Source organism: Carassius gibelio, chromosome B24, assembly GCF_023724105.1.
Source record: "Carassius gibelio isolate Cgi1373 ecotype wild population from Czech Republic chromosome B24, carGib1.2-hapl.c, whole genome shotgun sequence".
Taxonomy (NCBI): domain Eukaryota; kingdom Metazoa; phylum Chordata; class Actinopteri; order Cypriniformes; family Cyprinidae; genus Carassius; species Carassius gibelio.
This window is the reverse complement of record NC_068419.1, coordinates 8845164-8867682: the sequence shown is the minus strand read 5'-3', so window position 1 is coordinate 8867682 and position 22519 is coordinate 8845164. Positions and strand designations below refer to the sequence as shown.

The following is a 22519-nucleotide window of genomic DNA, read 5'->3' as shown; positions in this document are numbered from 1 at the left end:
AAGCATCCATCAACCTATCTATCATGAAACAAAACGATTCATTAAAGAGAGAAAATATAAAAGGTGATTCACAAAAAAAAAAAATTATAATTATATTATGTTACATTATATATTAGGGTATTATATATTATTTTATGTCACTGCAAGTGCTCGATATAATAATGCAAGCAAATACATATTGCAAACCAGAACAACTATATAAATTGTAAATAAGGAAAGATCACGATGTGATACATGTTTTATTGTAATGTCATTATCTCAAGGTTCAGCAACTTCTAAGCAGCGGATTCATGCACCTTTTCTCAAATGTCATTTTGAAGTGCTGAATTACAATATTAACCCATCACTCTCTGTATAATCAAAAATGTAATCAACATCCCAAGTTCAGACAGATAGATAGATAGACAGATAGATAGAAACTTCCATCTTTCAAGAAATTTGTTTCTCATTGGTCCTGAAGCAATCCAACGCATCTGAAGTTTTACACTACAGCATCATGACATCACCGCCAAACATCAAAAGAACTGAACTCACATGCAAAGCTCACTAGCAACCTGAGTATACAAGATGGTAAACAGAGTATTTTAAGCAACATACTCAGGAAGTACAGATCTTTTTTGTCACTGCTGTAGGGTTGCTGAATTAGTTTGATTTGTGTTGCTCTTGGTTGCTTGGTTTTCTTGATCTGCATAGAGCTGTGTGCAATGATGTCATATAACAAAACAATACAGAAAACGTCTATGAAGAATTAAACGCACTATGCTATTTACCACAATGAAACTGTGCACTTTTAATTCCCTTTTTAAACTTTTACACAATAAATTGCATTAGAAGTACACGTTTTTTCTGTATATGTCCCCATAACGTCTAACTGCTGTTGACTAATAATACATTAATGCCAGTTTAACAGTGTTATGGTGGAATAATATCACACTTTACATCTAATCATATCCACTTTCAGACTACAAAGCTTGGATTGCAGAGACGATGCGGAGAAGTCATGGATTTACACAATATACTGTTTGCAAACCCCAGCCATACAGTACAGCACACTTAGCAGAAGCAGCACATAACTGCTCGGTTTGCTGGTCATTTATGCAATCCAAAATAAAACAAATTACACAATGGAGCTGCTACAATTGTCACGATGTATCACTCTTCAATGCTACAGGTGTATAACAAGAATAAGAAGACCACTAGGACTGCGCTAATACAGCTGCGTTGTTTGGTGATACTAAGCTGAAATGGTGTGAAATATACATGAGGATCAGGTGAATCTTATTTGATGTGTGGGGGAATCAACTGTCAGGTTGCCCCTTCTTTGCTATTAACACATTATTTGACGTTAAGTCATTGTTCTTCTGTTTAGAAGATATACAGGAAGCTGCTGAGGCACAGAGGGCTGGTCTCATCTTTCAGCTCAACTCCAATTCATTAGTTCACTCCAGCCCCATGCTTCAATAGTGTCTAAAACAGAAAAGACAACAAATATGAGATGGTTAAGCTAAAGGGATAGCTTACCCACAACATTTATATTCTGCCCTGTTTCTCACTATCATTTTGGTTCAAACCTGAGTTTCTTTAAACAATGAAAATGGCCAATTAGTGAATGAGTTGTTCTTTTGAGTCATGAATGAATCAACTGCTCAGGTTAGTAGTAAAACTAGTCTGAATGATTCATTCATGAATCAGACTTCGCTACTGATCTCATTAACATGTCATTTTGTGATACACAGAATAATAAAAAAGTCATACAGGTTTGAAATAACATGGTGGCGAGTAAATGATGAAAGAACTTCAGTTTTGAGGAGAACTGTCCATTTAAGGCAAAATATTTGGTCAGTTTTGAAATTTTGGCTTTTCATAGCATGCTGTTTCAGACTAATGAAAAGAAAACATCCAGAATGTATTTTTAAGTATTACTTTTAATACACTATCTATTTGGGTCTGTAGATTTCAATTACAATATATATTTTAAAGGCCGTTTTCTTAATTTAGTTTTTTTCATGCACCGAGTCAGAAATCTCCACTGATCTTATAAAAACATTCTATTCCCAAAAATCACCTCATGAAAAACCTTGGACTCAGCAATCACCTTTGCATTAGATGTTGAGCTTGTCTGAGGTGGGTCTAAGACTCTGGAAAAGCGACGAGTCAATAGCAGCGCTACTGCAATCCTGGATCAGGTTCTTGTTGCAGTCACCAAAAGCTGGAGCAGCAGACACTTTGGGATGCGACACCTGTCCTGTCAGAACGTGGATATCGCCCAAAGCCACAGAAGTCATGCTGTTCTGTGAGATCTCGCTGATGGGGGAATATTCTGAAACGAGATCGTCTCTGGACACTGGACTGCAATGACAAGTTTTTTGGTTTATTACAGGAACTGGCAATAGTTGATCAATGTGGTTATAAAACCTATTTATTCTGAAATAACGTGGCATGACTTTGTTGGAGCTAACCTGACATCCATGGACTGAACCCCATCTGAGAGATCATCTACCCCACAACTCTTTGCTTCCAGTGGCTCAAGACATATGATTGGAGACTCAGATTTGACCTTTGGTGGACTAATAATTGCTGTGTTACCTGTTGTGTGAGATTAATGTAGTTTAATCCAAAAGAAAAAAAAATTCAAGAGCATTTTACCAGATTGTCAAGATTCTATTTTGAGATGACAAACTAATCTCAGTTCGTAATTACACCACATGATGGCGCTATTTTTTCTACAGACAAATAGATTTCCACATGCTGAGTCACTCAGCCACAAGAAAAAGACTTCTAATGAGTCTGTGTGTTTGAGTGAATTAATACACTGAAAGGGAGGGTTAAACACATGCTCACTATAGAACTGTATAATGATACAGGTCATACCAATACCTTCAGTTTCCAAAGCAGACGGTGAGATGGACTGGGAAACAGAAATTGAAGATGGGACTTCCATCTGCACCTCTTCTTTCTATCCAAACACATGACATGCAATATTATTTGCTACAGTCAGTAAATCTTTGTCATCTGATAATTTAATTGGCCTGCAGAGAATTTATTAACCTTTTCCCCATCCGGTTTCCTTGTCCTTTTCATAATCTCCTCAATGCGCTGCCAAAATCAAAGATGCAAACATCAACATCATAAGCTTTAATTAAAACATAATCTCAAAGAAACAAAGTAAGTAGTTTCTGATGTTGTTTTGATTCTTTTTTCAACCACAAACCAGACAATGTGAAATACCCAAATGTATAAAATCATGCTACTAAAAAATGCTTTGTTTGTTTAAATACATCTTGAATATCATTTGCCATAAAAAAGATTTCAATTAAAAAATGGGTTGCAAACACCATTTCTCGTTGACTTTACATGCAGCCAGATTCAGCTGCTCTGTTGCACACTGTATAAAGTTTAAATTAAGTTTTAATTAGCAAATAAATCTATGCATAGATAAGTAGCCCTTAGGCCGGTGACACACTGGCTGCGTGGCGTGAGCGTCGCGTGTCTGAAGTGTCCCAGAAGCGTGGTGGCTGCCTCGCGTTTTCTGTTTCTTTACATACACACCAGAACCGTGCCTGGCGTGGCGCTGGCGCGTTGCTGCTGTAGATGGAGACCATTGACAGACCAGGCTCTTGTCTTCGTGACAACAATATCAACTTTTTTTACACACCTTCACCTACTGATAAAGGACACTGTCAAAAGTATTGACTGCGAAATAGATTATGTTTGACAGGTGCAATATTTGAAAATCAATAATTATTTATTTATTTGTTAAATTACATTTATATCTGAATTTATGTCAACCTATAGACTTTCAAATATCAAAATATCATGAATTCATATGTATTTGTGTACAAAATTACATATAAACACATTTTCCTATTATATTTTGACTGGAAGCGCTTCCAACACGCACGCGTGTCGCGGTAAAAATAGGCGTCGGTTCTATTTCTAGCTTGCACGCGTGTTCCGCGCCTGAGACGCGTGTCTCACACAGGCGGTCTGTAAGCTCTAACCTGTTAACATGGGAGCAGAATTAAAAACCGATACGCCACGCGGCTGAGACGCTTGAATCACGCATCCAGTGTGTCACCGGCCTTAGGGATTGCAACTTCATAATTACTTACCACTAATCTTCTCTCATTATAATGCACTTTACATTGCATAATCTTTTTAATAGTCAATATGAACACATTTTCAATGTATTGCTTGATTCTAAACGTAAACACAGAAAAGTAAAAGGACCTTCTTCCTTTGAAGTCTCTCCTGCTCCTCTTGAATTTTCAGAAGCTCTCGCTCCTGTCTCTTCCGTTCAGCCTCTCTATGAACGCGCTGCACTGCTTCCTCCCTCTGCCAAACATCATGACACATCACATCTCCAACTATATCACATTCACCCCTACAGATATTCACAGCTACAGAAGACAGACTGTGGCTGCATGTGACTGGGTGGATGAGTATTCTGAATGTGTCTCGATGAGTCAGTTGGTTTTTGTATTTATGTATACTATGTATACTACTTTTATTATTAATTTGATTTTTTTAGCGGGGTCAAAAAAAATGGAGACCACTGCTGACAATATAATATAATTCGAATTATAAATATAATTTATGATAAAAAATAAAACATAAAATCAATCTAAAATATACATCTAATAAATGTATTTTATAATATATAATATCACTTCAGCAGTGGTCTCAGAGCTTTGTGTTCCAGTGTTTAAACAACTATTATGATGAATCAGGACAGATTGGTGCTGCACGTGTTTGAGTCAGTGACCTAATGGATGAGTAAGCTGCATGTGTCTTAATGAGTCAGTTTTATTTTTGTGCATTTTCCTTGTTCTTTTTGTATTTATGTAATAATTATGTAGATTTTTTATTTTATTTTGTTTGTTAAAACAGTGAGGTCCAAAATTCTAAGACCACTACTGAAACTGCAATAGATCTTGCATTATAGTATTAATGTAATTATTATTTTTATTTATTTATTAAATAAATAAAAATGTATAACATTTTCATCAGTCTCAGACTTTTAGTTTTGACCGTTTGAAAACGAATCTAATTGACTGTTTTTTTTAATGTAATGATTGTATAATCCCTCTGACCTGTCTCTCCAGATCATCCTGGAGCTCCTTCCAGCGTTGTTCCTTTTGTTGCCTGTCTTCCAGTTCTCTTTGACAGCGCTCTTCTTCCTGTCTCTGTCTTTTCTCCTCTGCCTCTCGAGCTGCCTGTTCCTGCCGCTGTCTCTCCTCTTCCTGCTGCCTCTGGAGCTCCTCAGCCCTGAGCCTGAGATTCATGAAGAAGATGATATACAATACGGAAGCAAACACATTAATGTGACACACAGACCCTAGAGACACACAATATTTCAACCTTTCATCTTCTAGGCGTTGCTTTTCTTCCTGCTCCTTCTGTACTCTTGCCAAGCGTCGTCTTTCCGCCAGCAGCCTGGAGGCCTCCTCTGCATCATTGGTACCTGCTTTCCCAGTGGGAGTTACTGGAGACTCTGAAACACAAGACAGGAGGCACTTAGAGAACCCACCGACACAGCTTCATAGTAAATGATGAAAGAACGAGCATTCTTAATGTTAACTGAAATTAAAACTAAACCTATTAAAATTGCATAACTGAAATAAAGCTAAAATAATATAAAAATGAGAAAAATGTTCACTTGAAAATTAGATGAAAATGAAAATTAAAAATGTTGCCTTGACAAATAAACTAATAAAAACGACGAAGTTACTATTATTTTAACATGCTATAAAATTAAACTTGAAAATCAAAAAATAACAACAAGTTCAAAACAATAATAAATGCTATAACAGTATATAAAGGTTAAAATAAAAAAATAAAAATAAAAAATAAAACACACAATACCTGCATTATGTCCAAATTCCTTGCTAGTAGATTTTGAGATTTTTTCTGCTTTGGAGGTCTTTCTATCTAGAGTGCTGCAGCCTTTAATCTCCATGGACCCTTTCTCCTCTCCCTCCCACCTCTTGTTTTCTAAACTTGGCGTTATGGCTCTATGCCTCATCGGGGAAGGGGGGTATTGACCCGGGGAGGCTGGGGACTGGATGCGGCTCTTACAGGACTTGGATCTAATTACAAATGAGAAAAAACAAATATACACTCAGTAAAGTCTTTAAATAAATAAATGACAACAAGTAATAATATATGATAATATCATAAAATACAAAACCTTTTCGGTGTGCTGGGGTTCTTGTTTGTAGAAGAACTTCGGGTCGGTGTTGTTGGAGACTCAGGTTTTTTTGTAGATGAGTCAGCTAAAATTTGAGCGATGCTCTTTTCAGGTTTCTCAATCTAAACCCCCAAAACAGATATCAGAATTATGCATTTGTCCAATTCACTGTTCTAACAAAGCCATAAAACTACAAAAAACCTGAACAATAGTCTCTCAGCCAAACGCAGACTAAACTGAATAAATGCAGTAGAAGTATTGTTCATTCATAAAAACTAATGCATTAAGTGATAAAATAAGTTATTTTGGGAAATGTTTCTCAACTATGTAACAATTATTTTTATTTCACAGGTTTGGAGTAAGATGTAAGATGAATTATCTCTTTAAATAATATTAGATTATAATTTTCACCAATATCAACATGTTTACCATCTAGAATGTTCAAGATATATAATGTATACATTTTAGAAAAACATTCTGAGGTATACAAAAAATTATATATGTCTCTTACTGTATCTGTCAAAAGACCCCCTGCAGGACATTCAGAACCCCCTGTACAAAAATCTATGGCTATAAATCCACAACTGAAACTGGACATGCACAGTGAAATGCAGTTGCTAGGAGACCAGCTCCTCTGTGGGTTGTGTCCCATTGTGCTTTGCACCAAATATAAATATCTGAGCTATCTGACAAAATGTTGATCACATCCATGCAGATCAGACCTGAGGGCTTTTCGGGATTGTGGCTGCTTTTGATTCGTCCAGCTGTCCGGAGAACGATGTGCTAACCTTCTTCCGCTCGGCTCTACTGGGTGAAGCCCTGTAAGGAGACCTGTGAGGGCTGGAGGAGGCTATTCGGGAACAAAGACAAGACACTGAGGGGCCAGAGGTCACAGGAAGACAAAGGAGAAAATAGGGGTGGGGCAAAAATTGCAATCAATTAAATTTTAGCGAAAGCTAATGCAAAAACACTTGCCTTTCTCTGACACATTGGGTAAAGTAGCGGAGGAGGAGGAGAGATGCCTGCTCAGGACAGAGTCTGGGGACTCGGGCGGAATCATAAAATCTTGGACTGCAGTGAAACATATTATGAAAGGTTCCAGGGAGGAAGAGAACACAGGCACAGGCGATCAGACACAAGAATAATGATATCCATTCACGCAGAGACTTACAAATACAAGATCATTCTGAAGATATATGCCAGAGGCTTTCTTCTGATTAATAATTGGTGGCCATTTGGGTATGAATATTTACACTAATCAAAGACTTTCATGAACAGCAGGCTCATTTTAATATGAGGTTGATTTCTGGGTTTATGTAGATCATGTGTTATGTTGCAGGGGAGCTTGCTAAGCTGGCTTGCATTACAAATGAGCTGACAGATGAGACCCCCTGTGCATTCTTTAGGGGGTGCAATGCAGCTGTAGGTGGATCCGGATCCCTTACTAGGCGAGGACAATATGACAGACTCCAAATCTGATGGATGTAACCTCTATGTCCTGTTATGGAACTTAATTGGTCCTCAAGAAAGTTTTGCTTCCTCATTGATACAATGTTTACATTCAACTTGAAAAGAAAGACACTGACAGTATGAAAAAACTACTCCAAAATATAAAAACGAAAATTATAGGAGGTGCTTGTCCAAGTAAAACTTGATAATAGGGTGTTACCAGGGCGCTTGCAGCATAAATATAGCTTACAACTGCTTATAAACATACACTTCAAACAATATAATGATGATTACAACTAGACTTGTACATTTTGTGAAGAAAATGTGAGTGGTGCTCGACCTTGCAAAAAATAAAAATAAATAAACAAAAGTCACCTCCATTTTGTTGAAGTTTGATTGGGGCACTTTTTTTTTTTTTTAAACACAGTATAAATAATGTTGTACATTATGATTCAGATAATATTTAAATAATTTAATTTGGCTTTTTTACAATAACAATATAAACAGTTTCTCAAAACGATAATTAAAAACTATATAAAAGCCAATTATTTATACGCAAATATTTTAGCATATTGCTATGTGGATGTTTTGAGGTGTTTCTCACTGACCAGAGTCCAAAATTCATACCCACTATGTTATTCTGGTCCCTAATTCAAAATGAGTCGAAATGTTTTTTTTTTCCTGTTTATCATCTGTCAGGCAGATATTAAAAGTGTTTCACTTAGAAATGATGAAGTGGAAAATGTCTAGCGATATTTTCCTTAGCAAGCACAATTATAAACAAACATCACCACTGAAATAAACAAGACAACAGAGCATTTTTAAACCACGATTATCAAAACCAATATACACTAACGTTCAAAAGTTTGGGGTCAATAAGATTCTAATAATAAGGTTTTTAAAGAAATGAATACTTTTATTCTGCAAGGACACATTCAATTGATCTAAAGTGATTATTTAGATTTTTTATTTTAAATAAATACTGCTCTTTTAAACTTTCTATTTATCAAAGAAATCAGTTTCCACAAACATATTACGCAGCATAAAAATTTTGAACATTGCTTCCTATGACTGCAAAGCTGATTTTTTGCAACCATTACCCGAGTCATTCAAATATAGTAAAAAATATTGAAACATCTTAAATTGATTAAATGATTGTTTCCTTAAAATAATTGCTTCATTCACATTAAACCTAAAAAATAACATCAAAAATTATGACCAACCCCAAACTTTTGAACGGTAGTATAAATCTCTGCACACATATAAAATACACCTATGTAAAATCTCATGCACATGCAAACCATCACAGCAACACCAACATCAGAATCACTGTGACTGAAACTTTAGAGAACTGGACGGGGATGACACGTTAAGCAGCAGGAAGTCAGTACCGTTCCTAGATTTGCTGGCAGGAGGGTGAGCAGCGGGGTCATTGGTTAAGGAGGCTGAAGCAGGAGAGGGCGGGGCAATCTTAGGATCACCTGTGCAGCAGGTGATGCAAAGCAGAAAAAGTACAGGTGCATGAGCACAGAGTATTTCACAAGATCACAGTGAATATTATGAGAGGTCATAACAGCGTGTCCCTGTGAAATACTGATACACCCCGTCAGCAGTTTTTTTCCACTGACGGGAAGCTGCATAATTTCCAGCAGGGCATTTTTCTTTGTAAAAAAAACAGAAAAAAAACAGAAAAAAAGAAAGAAAGTAATTTCGCTAATAAAAGCAGGATGGTAATATGAACCACTGCAAGATGAAATAACCCAGAGCACTGCATGCAGCTGATGCGATGATATCAGGTTATCAGAGAGCCTAATGTTTTCCAAGGAGGACCGTAAACTCATTCTCAATCATTCGCCCTTATCCACAAAGCAAAACAGACGCTACATTCATGTTGTCTAGATATATAATCAGACTGACTCAGGATCAGGCTTAAGGCTTTGCTCTTGAACGGTGTAAATAATTGATGTAGTTATGAATGCACCACAGATTCAGGGTGGTGCTTTCACATCTGGCTTGAAAGCAGCCTTATTTCCAGTGTTGATATACTGTACGAGTTGGTGTAAAAACTACTTGAGCTCAGAAATCACTAGTAAATTTCACCATATCAAAGAAACAGCAAGTCAAAAAAATATTATACTGAGCATAAGACTTTGAAGTAGACTGAAGACTGAAATAGCATTTGTAAAACATACTCCAATAAACAGTTTCAGCGTAGGCTTGTGTAATTGAAATGTTCAGGGAAAAAAGGCATTATTTAAAGTCAGAACGAGGCAGTGACAGAGCAAAAAGCCTTCGGCTGTGTAGTCTAATATACCCCGTGCAGTCACACTGACAGCACAGTTTACTTGTTCTCTATCTAAAACAGCCCGAATTGCCTCTTGCCCCCAGGCAGCTATTACACAGATGATTTATAATGCCTTTGAGTCTGTGATCGGTCGCTGACACTCTGAGACAGAGTGTTGTCATACGACTGGGGCGACACCCCTAGATCAAAAACAGCTCGATGTCTCAGTGTGACACTGCAGCTCACTCATAAAACAGCTGCATTTTCATCTCACAGCTGCTGTATCAGTCAATATCCCAGTCGGTTTTAAAACAAAAGGGCTGCAGTGCAGTTCCCACACCCTGTTTTCCTATCTCTCCATCCATTCCCGCTTCCCACGGCCCTGAGAGGAGTTCACACAAGGGACCCTCCACGCCCTCCCAAGTGCACGCACACACACTCACCCTCGCAGAATCCTGGAGGTCCGCCCCAGGTCCAGCGTTTGGGCCTCTGGTCCGCCTGCAGGTTTCGCTCGATAGAACGTCGCATCAGGGCCTCCAGTCGCTCCTGTTCGTTGCGTTCCAAAACAGGAAAGAAAAGAGACTCTTTGACAGAGCTCTCGCTGCGGCGGCGAGTGGATGGGGATGAGGCTGGCTGCTCCATGGCGCACACCTCTCCTAACCGTCTCTGACTCTCCCTCTCTCCCTGCTCTTCCTCCTCGTATGCGTATGTGGAAAATGATGAGGGCCTTGCCTTCTGTTTCGTCCTCTCTCTCCCTTGTACTCAATGACTCTCTCCTCCCAGGTGACTGTGTGTCTAAGAGAGCGTACAGCCAGGCGGAGGAGAGAACGGCCATAACTCCACCCACACCCTTCCCCCTCAGCGGCTGACAAAAACGGTGAGCACAAGCACAACGACTGAGTGTGATAATGACACAGGTTGCATCAGGGAAAATAAGGAAATCTATATGTATTTTCCTGAATTTCTCTCTCTCTATCCCACCCCACTATCTACATTTCCTCTAACCAGTACAACCTTGTTTCTCCCTCTGATTTGAACATTTTGATTGATTTTGTATACTCATAACCTTTCTTAAAGCATTGATGTTTACACATATAAAACACACAACTAAACAACTCCCCAGATTCAAGGAAACAGCACATAACCTAGTCAGATGAGCAATAAAATCATTAGAGAGAAATAACATGACTCTCTTAAGAACTTAATTCTGACTGATTAACAACGCCTTCAAATATATTTGTATATGGAACATTATACTATATATAGTATAAGTTTATCTCGTCACTCTGTAGCCTCTTGGTTTATGATTAAAAACATTTGCATTTACAAATGGATTTCTTGTAAATATATTATAAAAAACTGTACTTGCAAATAATACAATATTAAAGAAATAACATAAAAATGTCTGCTTCCCAACTAAATTAAAGCTGCGGTAGGTAACTTTTGATGCTCTAGCGGTCAATAAACAGAACTGCTTGCGTCTTGCAGAAGAACATCGTAGCCGGAACTACTTCTCTCTGTTTATGTCTATGAAGAATCACAAAGGTACTGGGTTACTCCGCCGCGGTGCCCCCGAAGCAATCTAAAATAGTCCGAATATAAACACTTATTATAGGTGCACCCTAGTGATTCAGGACAAGCTAAAAACACGGTTTGGAAAATGGATTCATGGTGAACTCGCTTATTATATAAATTTTTCTACATTTTGAACACAAACAAAGTTACGGACCGCAGATCTGATTGGTTGTTTTTTACCGGGAGCGGATGAATTTCTGCAAATGGCAATAGGATCACTGGGAGGAGCCAGAGGAGCTTGATTTTTTCACAGATTATCTGTCTCATAAGCACTATTCGGACGGGACTAGTTTTCTAAACTACGTTTGAGTTTCGATTCTTACCACCTGACGTCTGTGATTTTCATGTACCAATTCGGACGGGACTAACATCACCGTGTTTTTTACAGATGTGGGAGGGTCTAATTTGAGCATTCGGGCGTCACAGAGATCACACGCTCTGTATGCGTGCATTGCATTCATTCAGAATGATTGCCTTAGTATTATTACACAATAAATACTAAATGGCTAGTATAACAAAACCATGTTAATGTGTGGTTCCTTTAGTTTATCTTGTTTTCCTTCTTCTTCTTTTTTTTTTGATTAAATGTAATTAAAACATTATGTAACTGAGTACATACATGAACGTGAGTAATCTTACCTGATGCTGATATTACAATAGCCGGTATTAACAATTTATGCGATCTTTCTGTTGATTTTATTATTTGTATTATTTTTTTATTATTATTTATTTGCCGCTAAGCAAATATATCAAACATCCGTGCAGTAACAGCATCTACGGTAATTCACGTTGGCCAAAACACATAAGGAAACGCGTTGTGAAATAAAATATCACCGGCAATCACAGACATTCGCATTCGGACAGGATTAGTTTTCTCAGAGGATCACTGAGTTTGCTGAAAAACGGTAGGTAATTTGCTCTGGAATTATCACAGAGGTTGTGTGAGAAAAACACAGATGTGGCAGATTCGGACGGAATTAAAATCACCAAGTACGTCTGTGAAACGCAGATTTCTCTAACGACCCCCTGTAAAACTAGTCCCGTCTGAATAGGGCTATATTCTACTGTCAGGACATAATGACAGGTTTAACAAATATGTAAAAAATATATTTGTACAAAAGTTACCTTCTGCAGCTTTAAATGTTTTACTTCAACATACATACTGAATCAGTTTTAATAGTCTTTTGTCATATTCTTAAGCCATATTTTGAGGTGTTGAATAACAAAGCACATGTTAAATACTTGATTATAATTTTAAACTGTAATGCTTTATTCAATAAAAGTTTCAATAGAAATTACATTAGTGTAATTTGGTTTACCAGAAATCCTTGTTAATATATTCAGCAACTCAGTTTAACCATATTTCAGAGCTATTAAAATCAATTATTAAATTACATATAATGATCTACTGAAGTCCTACATGAGTCAATAAAGTGCTAATTCAACTAATTGCATATATTAAATTAAACAAACAATACATTTTTATTTGTATGCAGTTAAGTGCCTGAAAACATTACATTTAATTTGTACTTAATTATATGTTTAAAGTATATTACAGTTTACTCTGTAATAGGTGCTCTGTTTAAAAGTGTACTTCTTTTTTACAAGAGACAGTTCTCCCAATATCAACATTCTGTCATCACTTACTTATATTCATGTCATCCGAAACTCCATGATGCGAATTCATCAGAGGAGGACTTAAAAAAGTGAATTTTCAGAGAACATCCTGGTTGCTCTTTTCCATAAAACTAAATGAAATGGACTAGGACTGTCAAGATTTAAAATCACAAACAACCACCATAAAAGTATCATAAAAGCAGTTCCCATGATTTGTGAGATATTTCAAGATGTACGGTAGCTTTGTGTGGAGAATCGACTGAAATGCAAACACCATTGTTCCTCACAAAGATACACTGCTAGTGTACATTTTGTATGGATCATACTTACAATACTTTTATAGTGCTTCTTTGTCATTTTGTAGCTTAGCAGATCCAAACCCTAATCACTTTAATTATAAGGAAAGGCACAAAGCAGGCTATTCTTTAAAAAATCACTTTTGTTTTCCACAGAAGTCAGCCACGTCAGACAAGTGAACATAAAGGTAAGTAAACTATGACAGACTCATCATAATTTAGCATGTAATCAGCAACAATGTAGTCATTATCACAAAATAAACCCATCAGGGTGATACAAAACCCCTCATGCATCTTGCATTCTCCTCTCACATCTCATTATTTTTTCACTTGATTAATCTAATGAAGACTAATGACAAAAAAAGGCTATCAATGGCTTTGAGCAGACATAAAACTAGGTGGCTCATGCTGCATATTTTCTGCAGGAGGACGTAAGGAGGCCAGGCTACTGCAAAAGATTTGACACCACTGCAGACGCTGAAGAGCCAGAATTAATTTAAATCCAAACGCCGGCTGAGATCAGAGTAGTCTGAGGTAAGACACATCACTACCATACCATTACACACAAACCACACCCTGCACACAATGATCCACGGACTGCAGTCTCTCTTAGTACGCATCTTAATCACACTGTACAGTATTTTCCTTTTAGCTTCTTCAAACACACCCTTACTATGACACACCATGTTTTAAAGAAATTTGATTTGTACATGTCAGTTAAGATGAATATCGGGAACAGTGAGGTCATTTGATCACTCCAAAGAGAGTCACCAATCATTGCAGCATCTGACTGGGGGGGGGGGGGGTAGTTTTCAATCAATAAAAACAAAGACTTCAATCTCCTGCTAAGACAAAGCTCAATGTCACAAAAGGTTGGAACTCTAGGAGGTTAAATTCAACAGGAATGGAGACTTAATTACACACAGATTACATAAACTATTCTTGTTATAAAATCTAACTGGAGCCCAATAAAAATGTCAACATGTGTGATGTCACCATAACAAATTGGACATCTTGAGCTAACATAGCTACAGCGATTTAATTATTATAAATATATATATATATATATATATATATATATATATTTTTTTTTCATATTTTCAACTCAAATCTGTTTATTTCCGACATTGCAGGATGTTTGACTACAATGTATTGGCTCTTATATTACCGTATGAAAAATATTGGAATGACTTCCTACACATCAAAAAATCTAATTTTTGTTCAGGCTTAAAGATGATGTGTGTAATTTTCGAGAATGCAAAGGTAATAACTGTTTCCAAACAGATTTCTTAAATGTTCCCTAGATCTTCCATTGTTTGGACAAAAAGGTAGTCCAGCCCCAAACTCACACTTTTTGTTGAGTGTTAGTTGTTGTCTTGAGATCAAAGGGGACAATGTTTAGCATAGATATAGATTATAGTATAATAAATACTACAAATATACAATACCTTTGAAAAGTTTGGGCCAGTAAGAGATTATCACGTTTTTTTTTTATATAAGTATCCCATGCTCAAAAAGGTGGCTTTTATTATATATTAAATACAGTAAAAAATAGAATATTGTGTAACATTATTAAAGGGGTCATATGATGTATATGATATTTTCCTTTCTCTTTGGAGTGTTACAAGCTCCTGGTGCATAAAGAAAATCTGTAAAGTTGCAAAGACTAAAGTCTCAAATCTAAAGAGATATTCTTTATAAACGTTGTTAAGAGTCAACCACGCCCTCCCAAAACAAGCTCGTTCTAACACTCCCCACATGTCTGCGTCACTGTTTGGAAAGATTTGCATAATGTCAACCAAAAGTTCACGCAAAGATAGAAGGCATAACTTTTCTTCTCGCTGTAGCTGACAGCGCCATGTTGTGGAGTAGCTGTGCTTCATTGCGAAAGCGAAAACTTCTTTGTTTGGCATTCCAAAAGAGAACGGTATTTGCTTCGTCATGCCTAGTGCTGTTCCGTGCTTGTCGCTGAGGAAATACATCAACAACACGCTTTGAATCGCTGGATCGGTCTTCACCGTGGAAGAGTCCAGCCCGGGGTCATCACATGCAGTTGTCTGCCGGTTGTGCCATTCTCAACGGGGGAGGCAGCCAACTCATATCAATCCCCACTTGAAGCAACAAATGCTTTTTTTATGGGTTTTATTGGTTTTGCCTGCCATGCCAGAAGACGGCATCACTGTATGGTGATGGGAACATCATATAACCCCTTTAAATGAACTCTTTTCTATTTGAAAGTATTTAAAATTGTAATTTATTCCTGTTATGGCAAAGCAGAATTTTCATCATCATTACTCCAGTCTTCAGTTTCACATGAGGCTTTAGAAATAATTGCATAACTTTTCTTGCAACTTTTGTAAGCTGCGATTCAGGCATCTTAGGTGAAGTTTATGATGAAGAGAAATAGTAAAATTTGTAAAGACAAATGTCTGTCTTTCGATCAGTTTTATGCAACCATGCTAAATAAATGTATTAACTGTATCATATACACACACACACACACACACACACAATGTGTTTTAATTTCTTTGAATAAAAAAGAAAAACTAAAGAAAATCTTACTGGCCTCAGACTTTCACAAGTATTGCATATTACTTATATTTTCCCTATCTGATGCATTTGCTTTGACTCTGTATTTAAGTATTTTAATATCTACAAATTACACACACCACATCAAGGATTAAACAAGTTAAACAATGCATAATAACCGAGCATAACTATGCATAATACAAAACATAATTTTATCATAATATTACACAAAACAAATCCAAAAATAAAAGAATTCACAGATAAGAAATTGTATGAGAAAAATACTTAATATCTGTCCTATAAGTGTATATCCCAAAGAGAATAAAGTTTGGCTGTACACCCTGACCTTTTCCTCCTCCATGCATTGCTTCCTTTTCTCCTCCACGGCGGAACGGCGGAGCATCTCCTTTTGTCGCTGCTCCTCCAGACGCCTCCCTCGCTCCATCAGCGAGCGTTCATACTGCTGCTGTGCACGCTGCTCCTTCTCCAAGAGAGCTTGCTCCCGCACAGCTACACACACGGTGGGGGTGGACACGGGTAAGTCTATAGATTGCCCTGATACGGGAAAGGCCAAGCCTCTCCCTACCTGCTGACAATACTGATTCATTTGTGCTAAGCACTTAGTGGTATTATCAGAAGTCTTCCACCATCGGATTCCGTGATGAATGGAGCAGTAGTCTATTGCCCTGGAATAACCCTCTGCTTTAACTTATCAACAAGATTGTCATGAAATCCATTTAGGAATTAAACATGGTTCTAAAGCAGGCCAATGTTTTAGACAATTTTAAAAAGGAACATATCATTTTGTTGTCGACAGTAATAATTGCAGCTCACCTTGGCTCTTATTTTTCTCCTCTCTTCTTTCTTTGGCCAGTCGAATTCTGTCCTTCTTCGAGCCTCCATCTTAGCATGAGAAAGGAAACAAATGTTAAACTGCACATAAAGAGTGAACACACCTTTAGGAGTCTGTGCAATCTTTTTCTTGTGTAACCAAATATTCAATCCCCTAAATGTATATGGTGGTTATGGTCCTGTTACAAGCTGGCGGAAAACCTTAGCTTTAATTGTGTAATGGTATGCAAATATATGCAAAGTCAACATGCTCAAAGGGAACACAAATGTGATTTTTCGTAAAGTGATTTTCCACAATTCACAGCAGAGCCTGTGGCACAGTCTGTCAGATTCCCGTTAAGCATTTATGTGCATTGTTAAATCATTATTGGAGTCTTCCAATAAACCTACGAATCTAATAAATAAACCCAATATCAAACTAATTTATTCTGATGTGTCTGTTAAAATATAGCTATAAATAGCTTGCAGTGCAAACTAGGGCTAGTTGTCACAGAGTGTATATTTGTAACTACTGTATAAGATTTTGAGTCCAATTAAATGCGTTTTCTACAGCAGTGATTTTGAATGTTAGAAGTTAGTTTCAAATATTTCTGTAAATTATCTTAAATCAGAAATTCTGGCCTGTTTTAAATGCTAAACAATTTATTAATTTGTCTGCTAAAACAGAGATTTGATAATTTGTCTGTTTCTTGTTTTATGCTTCATGATCGTTTTACTGTGTAAATTTAACTGAAATGCCTGTAATAGGCATAATGATTCATAATGGCAAGTACAAATTTGCGCCATGTAATATTATTGTAGTCTAACAACATGTCCTGCCACAAAAGATCAACGTGTTTTAACAACCCGCATCTTTCTTTCTAATAACAGAGGAAATGTGAAATAGGCTTTTTTTGTAGTATAAGGTTTAAGGTATGTATAGGATTAAAATTTTAAACCAACTCTGAGAAGATTTTACTGGCATAAACAGTGCGACAACTAGCCCCGGTCTTCCTTCCCCATATGATAAAGTCACACATTTTTAATAAAACTAATAATAATTAAAACATTTAAATAAAAATACTTTGCAAAAACGTATGATCCCTTTTAATAATGGTCACACACTCTTTACCTGGACAGGTCAGTCTTCCTCCTCTCACCTCAGCAGCCTGTTTCCATGACAACAGCTCGCTTTCCCAGTTATCGTTTCTCAGTACTGTCAAATCTGGGTGAGGCTTCTTTATAAAAAATGAAAATATAACACAACATAACGTACCTGTCAGGTTTTCCACGATGGTAGCCATCTTCAGTTGATCTATGCGAGTCTTCCAACGATTAAAATCCAGATGTCATTCCGTCTCACTACATGTATTTATCAATCAATTACTATTTAAGTTGAGAAAAATCAAAACGCGACGAAAAACTAACACAGTTTCACCTCAGGTTTGATTCATCCGAACACTATCGCGGTCTTCGACCAGATAGCGGAGGCTGAAGGGAGAGCCACAAGCGCGCGAGGTTCTAATAAATAACACGCTCGACCAACTGCCGCGTGCCGAGCGCACGCGCGCGTAAGCAATGCACACACGAGCAACGCATTACGTCATAGTTTACATAGCGCTATATATGGAAAGCTCAGCAGCTGAGCACAGGGCAGAAATTCTCATTTACTTTTACCTAGAGACGTTTAATTAAACGTGCTTGGAAATACATAACCATAGCCTACTTCAGTGATCACAAAGGGAAACACAGTATGCCATTTATCTACTTATTATGACATGTCACATAAATGAGAGGGACTGCTCAAATATGCAAAGATCTGCCTGGATTATGTCTGGACTAGATATATGCATGCAAAATGTGAACAATTAGATCCTCTAAAGACTATTTCTAGTGCAGACATCCAGTTAGAGAAGTGTGTGATTAATTTTTTTTGTAACAGACAATTTTAACAACCACAAACCAAATATGATATTATGGAACATATGGGCTATTTTCACACTACAGTATTGTCCTCCAAGTCTGTGTTAACATCTGGATGCATGTGCTATAGGCTAACTTTGTTTTTCACACTGCAACACACGTGACGGGGTGAAACACAGTGACTAATATCACTCAGGCCTACGGCTAGACACACACTTACTATAAATATACTGCATTTTATTATATCCAAAACACCTGCAACAATAAAGACAACATATTGAAAGATTGTTCTTTTCCCAAATATTGGAGGTTAAAAAAAATCCCACAAAATAAGGAAACCTGGTTTGAAGATAAATAATAAAAAAAATAGGACAATGATATTTAAAAGGCTTAAAATACACATTTGTAGGATTTTGAATGTTGTTGGATTTTATTTCAAAATAACAGGTGTTCTGATCAAAAGCAGCAGAGGACAAAAAGCAACCATCATAAGCTCATCAACACAATACACCTAAAATTAACAAATTATAACCAACAAGCATCATGCTCATCCAAAAGGGCCAGTCTGCAAGAACACAATCAATAAACTCTCATAATCCTTGCATTGATTAGCCTATTTGTACTTTGCATACAAAAATACTTCCTTATTCTGGTTATCTGCTTTGTGAGCTATCATTTTAAAAAGTAAAAAAAAAAAGTGTCCGTTTTCATCTTACAAATATTTCAGTTGCTGATGTTTTCTGTAGTTTAGTTTCAAGCAATTACGTTGTAACTACTGTGAAGTAACAACTGTGAAGTAATAGATAGAGCTTCAAGATTAGTTACTTTCATAAATTCAGCAGCCCTGCAAAATAAGTATTCAATCATTATCGTCTTAAGTAGAAAATTAGGATGGGTTCAAACAAAGAGCAAATCAGATAAGCTTTCTGAATAAATGCATCGTCCAATGCATCACTGTGTGACCAGTAAATCATAAGAGACTTCAAAAACATTAAAAAAGACAAGAGGAATTCTAGAGATATCAGCTTTTACCAAAAGAGTTTCACTCACCTTTACAGAGCTTTTAAACATGTCTATTAGGATACAGACTGCAAGACCAAACATAAAATTGGTTATCTTTTTATTGCGAATCCATAGATTCTGTACTGTAACTAAATTCCACATGATGTGAAATCAATATAAATACATTAAAAGATAACAAAATGGATTGAAGGTGAAAATGCAGTCATGTCATTAGTCAGAGAAACCTAAAATTGAGCCTCCGTGTACATAATGATGGAGGGGCTACTTCAAGGGGGGATGTGAGGATGTTGTCGCTTCGGGGTTGAGAAACATTCACTTCCCAGAGTTTTCCTCTTAGATCTGGGGAAGGAACATGGTATTGTAAGAAAAAAAAAAAATCACATCTCCATTTCAATTAATCAAAACATTTAGTTTTTAAAATTAATCTTAAACTTCAGATGAAAGTAAGAGTGTTTTAGTACTTACATCATCAATGTCCTCATCGTCATCACCAATATCATCGAACTGAATCTCATCATCATCACCAGGCCCAAAGGTATCAGTTTCGTTGATTTTGGCTGCAAGGCACCAACAGTAAGAATTTAATGACAAGGCATTTAATACAGTGCAGCAAAAAGATCAGCATACTGTAAGCCAAGAACCTCCATTTATCAAGAACCAGGTTTTTCAGAATAAATATACTCACCGTGTTCTGGAAGCTCTCCATAGGCTTTCAGACTCCGAGCCTCATCAGCATTATACTTCAAAATGACATCTGCTTTATTATCCTGAAAAGAAGTTTCAGAATTTAGAACGTCAGATATTCACTTCATAAAAAGCCTGTGCTTAAGAGAACTGTAGTCTCATCAGCAGCATGAATCTTATTTTTAAATTGAAAGACTAAAGCTTTTAAATGGCAAAATACTGTAAACTTATTTCTTTCCAGGCAAACAAATGAAATTTATATGGAATTCCTAATACATTTATATTTAAATATATTAAAATCATAAAATATGATTATTGGATTTGGATACAGCTATATTAGTATAATTAATTATATTAAAATACATATCTAAACCCTTAAACTCCTTAATCCAATGAGTATAACAATTGTATTTTTATTAAGATTTCAAAATAGTATTTTGAAAATACAATATTTATTCTCTTTTTAACTCCATGCAAGCATCAAGGCTCTTTCATTGCGATCTCTAAATAAATTATACAAGGTATACAATTGACAAAATGTTACAATACATAATTATATTAAATATTGAACATACCTGGCAGTCAATTATTATAGTAAAAAGTGTTTTTAATATTAAATCATATTTAATTATATTAAAGCTATATTATGTATAATATTACATAAAATATGAAAAAATATTTAACAAACCTGGTAGTCCCTTAATCCAATGAGAATAATGTCTGATGTGTTAATCCACACCTAAATTAAAAAAAGATGAAGACATAAGACCTCAAGTAACACAAACATTTTAGGATTTAATGAAAAACCGCTAAAACAACATTTTGTCCTCTGCTGAAATTTTCCACAGTTAAAATTAGTTACATTACTTAGGTTCATCAAACAATATTGACTTATAGGTCTAAACATTTCTGTCAGTCCACAAAGCCAATCTCATTCACAAAGTGATGGAAATGCTGAATCTGCATTCAGTCTGAAGCATCACAGACTGGATCTGTAAAGTGCACCTTTTTCCGGAGCTTTCCTCGGATGTGACAAAGCCGCTTGACTCCATCAAAACACATGGCCTCCAACCTCCCATTTCCCAACATCTTGATGACCTGAGCATATTCTAGAAGGGGAAAATAAAAGGATACAGCCAAAAGCAGATCATGTTTTGAAGAGTAGGGAAAACTCATTATACACAAGAGTATTTCAACACACCTTGTCCATCCTCTTTAAACACCAGCTCCCTTTTCTCAGATTCATTCTCATTCTTACCACGTCGCCGATTCTTTCCTCCCTTTCCTGGTTACAGAAAAATTTAATGTGCTCAGATACTATCAAAAACTTTGAAAAACACCATCTTATTAACACAATACAGAGTCCTATGATAACAACGAAGTGTTGCCTAATGACTGAGCAAAGTACACACACTCAACACCCATTACGGTGACATCTTAATTTCACGTTTATTTATTTAACTTTAGCATGTATGATCACTTTTAAAAATATTAGCGCATTAAACGTATATTAAACGTAATGATTTATAAGCCTGTAAAAGATCAAAATACGTTAAACTGGTCCGCTATTCATAAGTAACGTTAACGTTACCTGACTAACACAACACATGGGGGCCAAACACATCCTTTACATTACTTGACAAGCAGCTTTTATTTTTCATTATGAACCAAAACGCAAATCAAATACAGAAACAAAAACTAATTCAACTGCCACAATTAAACATCAAACACTGACAATAAACTGCGACATTCAATATCACACGTTACCTTGTGTGCTAAATTCAATGCTAACATCTCACATGGGTATCTTGACATACCACCTTACCTTTATTTTTCGGCATGTTCTTTAAACGACGTCGAAGGCTCTAGAATAATAATCAGAAACGTTATGGAATGCTAACAATATTTAACTTTTTTTTTTTTACTATTTCAAACGTGCTGTTGTTAACAGATCAGCGCCGCTAGCGAGAAAAGCTGACAACGACGCATGCGCAGATCGCCTCTTTCAACAGCGCAAAACTTTATTCAGAACCGCCACCAGCTCAAAGAGTATACTCTTTGACCAGCTCAGGAGCTGATACTGATAGAATATGAATTTTTATGGTAGTGGGCTAAATA

The 22519-nt window shown here is 36.5% G+C and overlaps 2 protein-coding genes across 4 annotated transcripts; both read right to left on the bottom strand.

Annotated features, from left to right (window-relative positions):
* Positions 1-220: 220 nt before the first annotated feature.
* Positions 221-18334, bottom strand: map7d2b (MAP7 domain containing 2b). 3 transcript variants are annotated; one of them, XM_052595518.1, is made up of 17 exons: positions 18048-18329; positions 16775-16843; positions 16287-16450; positions 10367-10469; positions 9031-9120; positions 7166-7261; positions 6913-7040; positions 6191-6312; positions 5866-6089; positions 5362-5494; positions 5094-5274; positions 4231-4335; positions 3049-3096; positions 2878-2956; positions 2460-2586; positions 2096-2349; positions 221-1467 (listed from the first exon to the last, which is right to left on the bottom strand). In XM_052595518.1, the coding sequence occupies exons 1-16, from the start codon at positions 18073-18075 to the stop codon at positions 2103-2105; spliced, it is 1944 nt and encodes a 647-aa protein (XP_052451478.1). In that variant the 5' UTR covers positions 18076-18329; the 3' UTR covers positions 221-1467; positions 2096-2102. The 3 variants fall into 3 exon arrangements, with proteins under 3 accessions (XP_052451478.1, XP_052451479.1, XP_052451480.1); XM_052595519.1 differs by lacking the exon at positions 9031-9120; XM_052595520.1 differs by lacking the exons at positions 2096-2349; positions 2460-2586 and having other exon boundaries at positions 18048-18334.
* Positions 18335-19797: 1463 nt separating this feature from the next.
* On the bottom strand, positions 19798-22404 carry eif1axb (eukaryotic translation initiation factor 1A X-linked b). Its single transcript, XM_052595525.1, has 7 exons — positions 22227-22404; positions 21603-21686; positions 21407-21510; positions 21090-21140; positions 20403-20484; positions 20183-20274; positions 19798-20056 (listed from the first exon to the last, which is right to left on the bottom strand). Exons 1-7 carry the CDS (start codon positions 22240-22242, stop codon positions 20051-20053), a joined length of 435 nt encoding a protein of 144 aa, XP_052451485.1. The 5' UTR covers positions 22243-22404; the 3' UTR covers positions 19798-20050.
* Between the last annotated feature and the right edge of the window lie 115 nt (positions 22405-22519).

Bases quoted from the DNA above. Each gene is read 5' to 3' on its own strand.
- map7d2b (XM_052595518.1), bottom strand. From the start codon at position 18,075: ATGGCTACCATCGTGGAAAACCTGACAG. The intron at 7,041-7,165 runs GCAAGTGTTTTT...GTTCCCGAATAG, and splicing joins ACCCAATGTGTCAGAGAAAG to CCTCCTCCAGCCCTCACAGG. The intron at 2,350-2,459 runs GTTAGCTCCAAC...TTGTCATTGCAG, and splicing joins GTTCAGTCCATGGATGTCAG to TCCAGTGTCCAGAGACGATC.
- eif1axb (XM_052595525.1), bottom strand. The intron at 20,485-21,089 runs GTTTGTTAAATA...ACTTCTTTTCAG, and splicing joins TTGGATTAAGGGACTACCAG to GATAATAAAGCAGATGTCAT. The intron at 20,275-20,402 runs GTGAGTATATTT...GGTGCCTTGCAG, and splicing joins TGGAGAGCTTCCAGAACACG to CCAAAATCAACGAAACTGAT.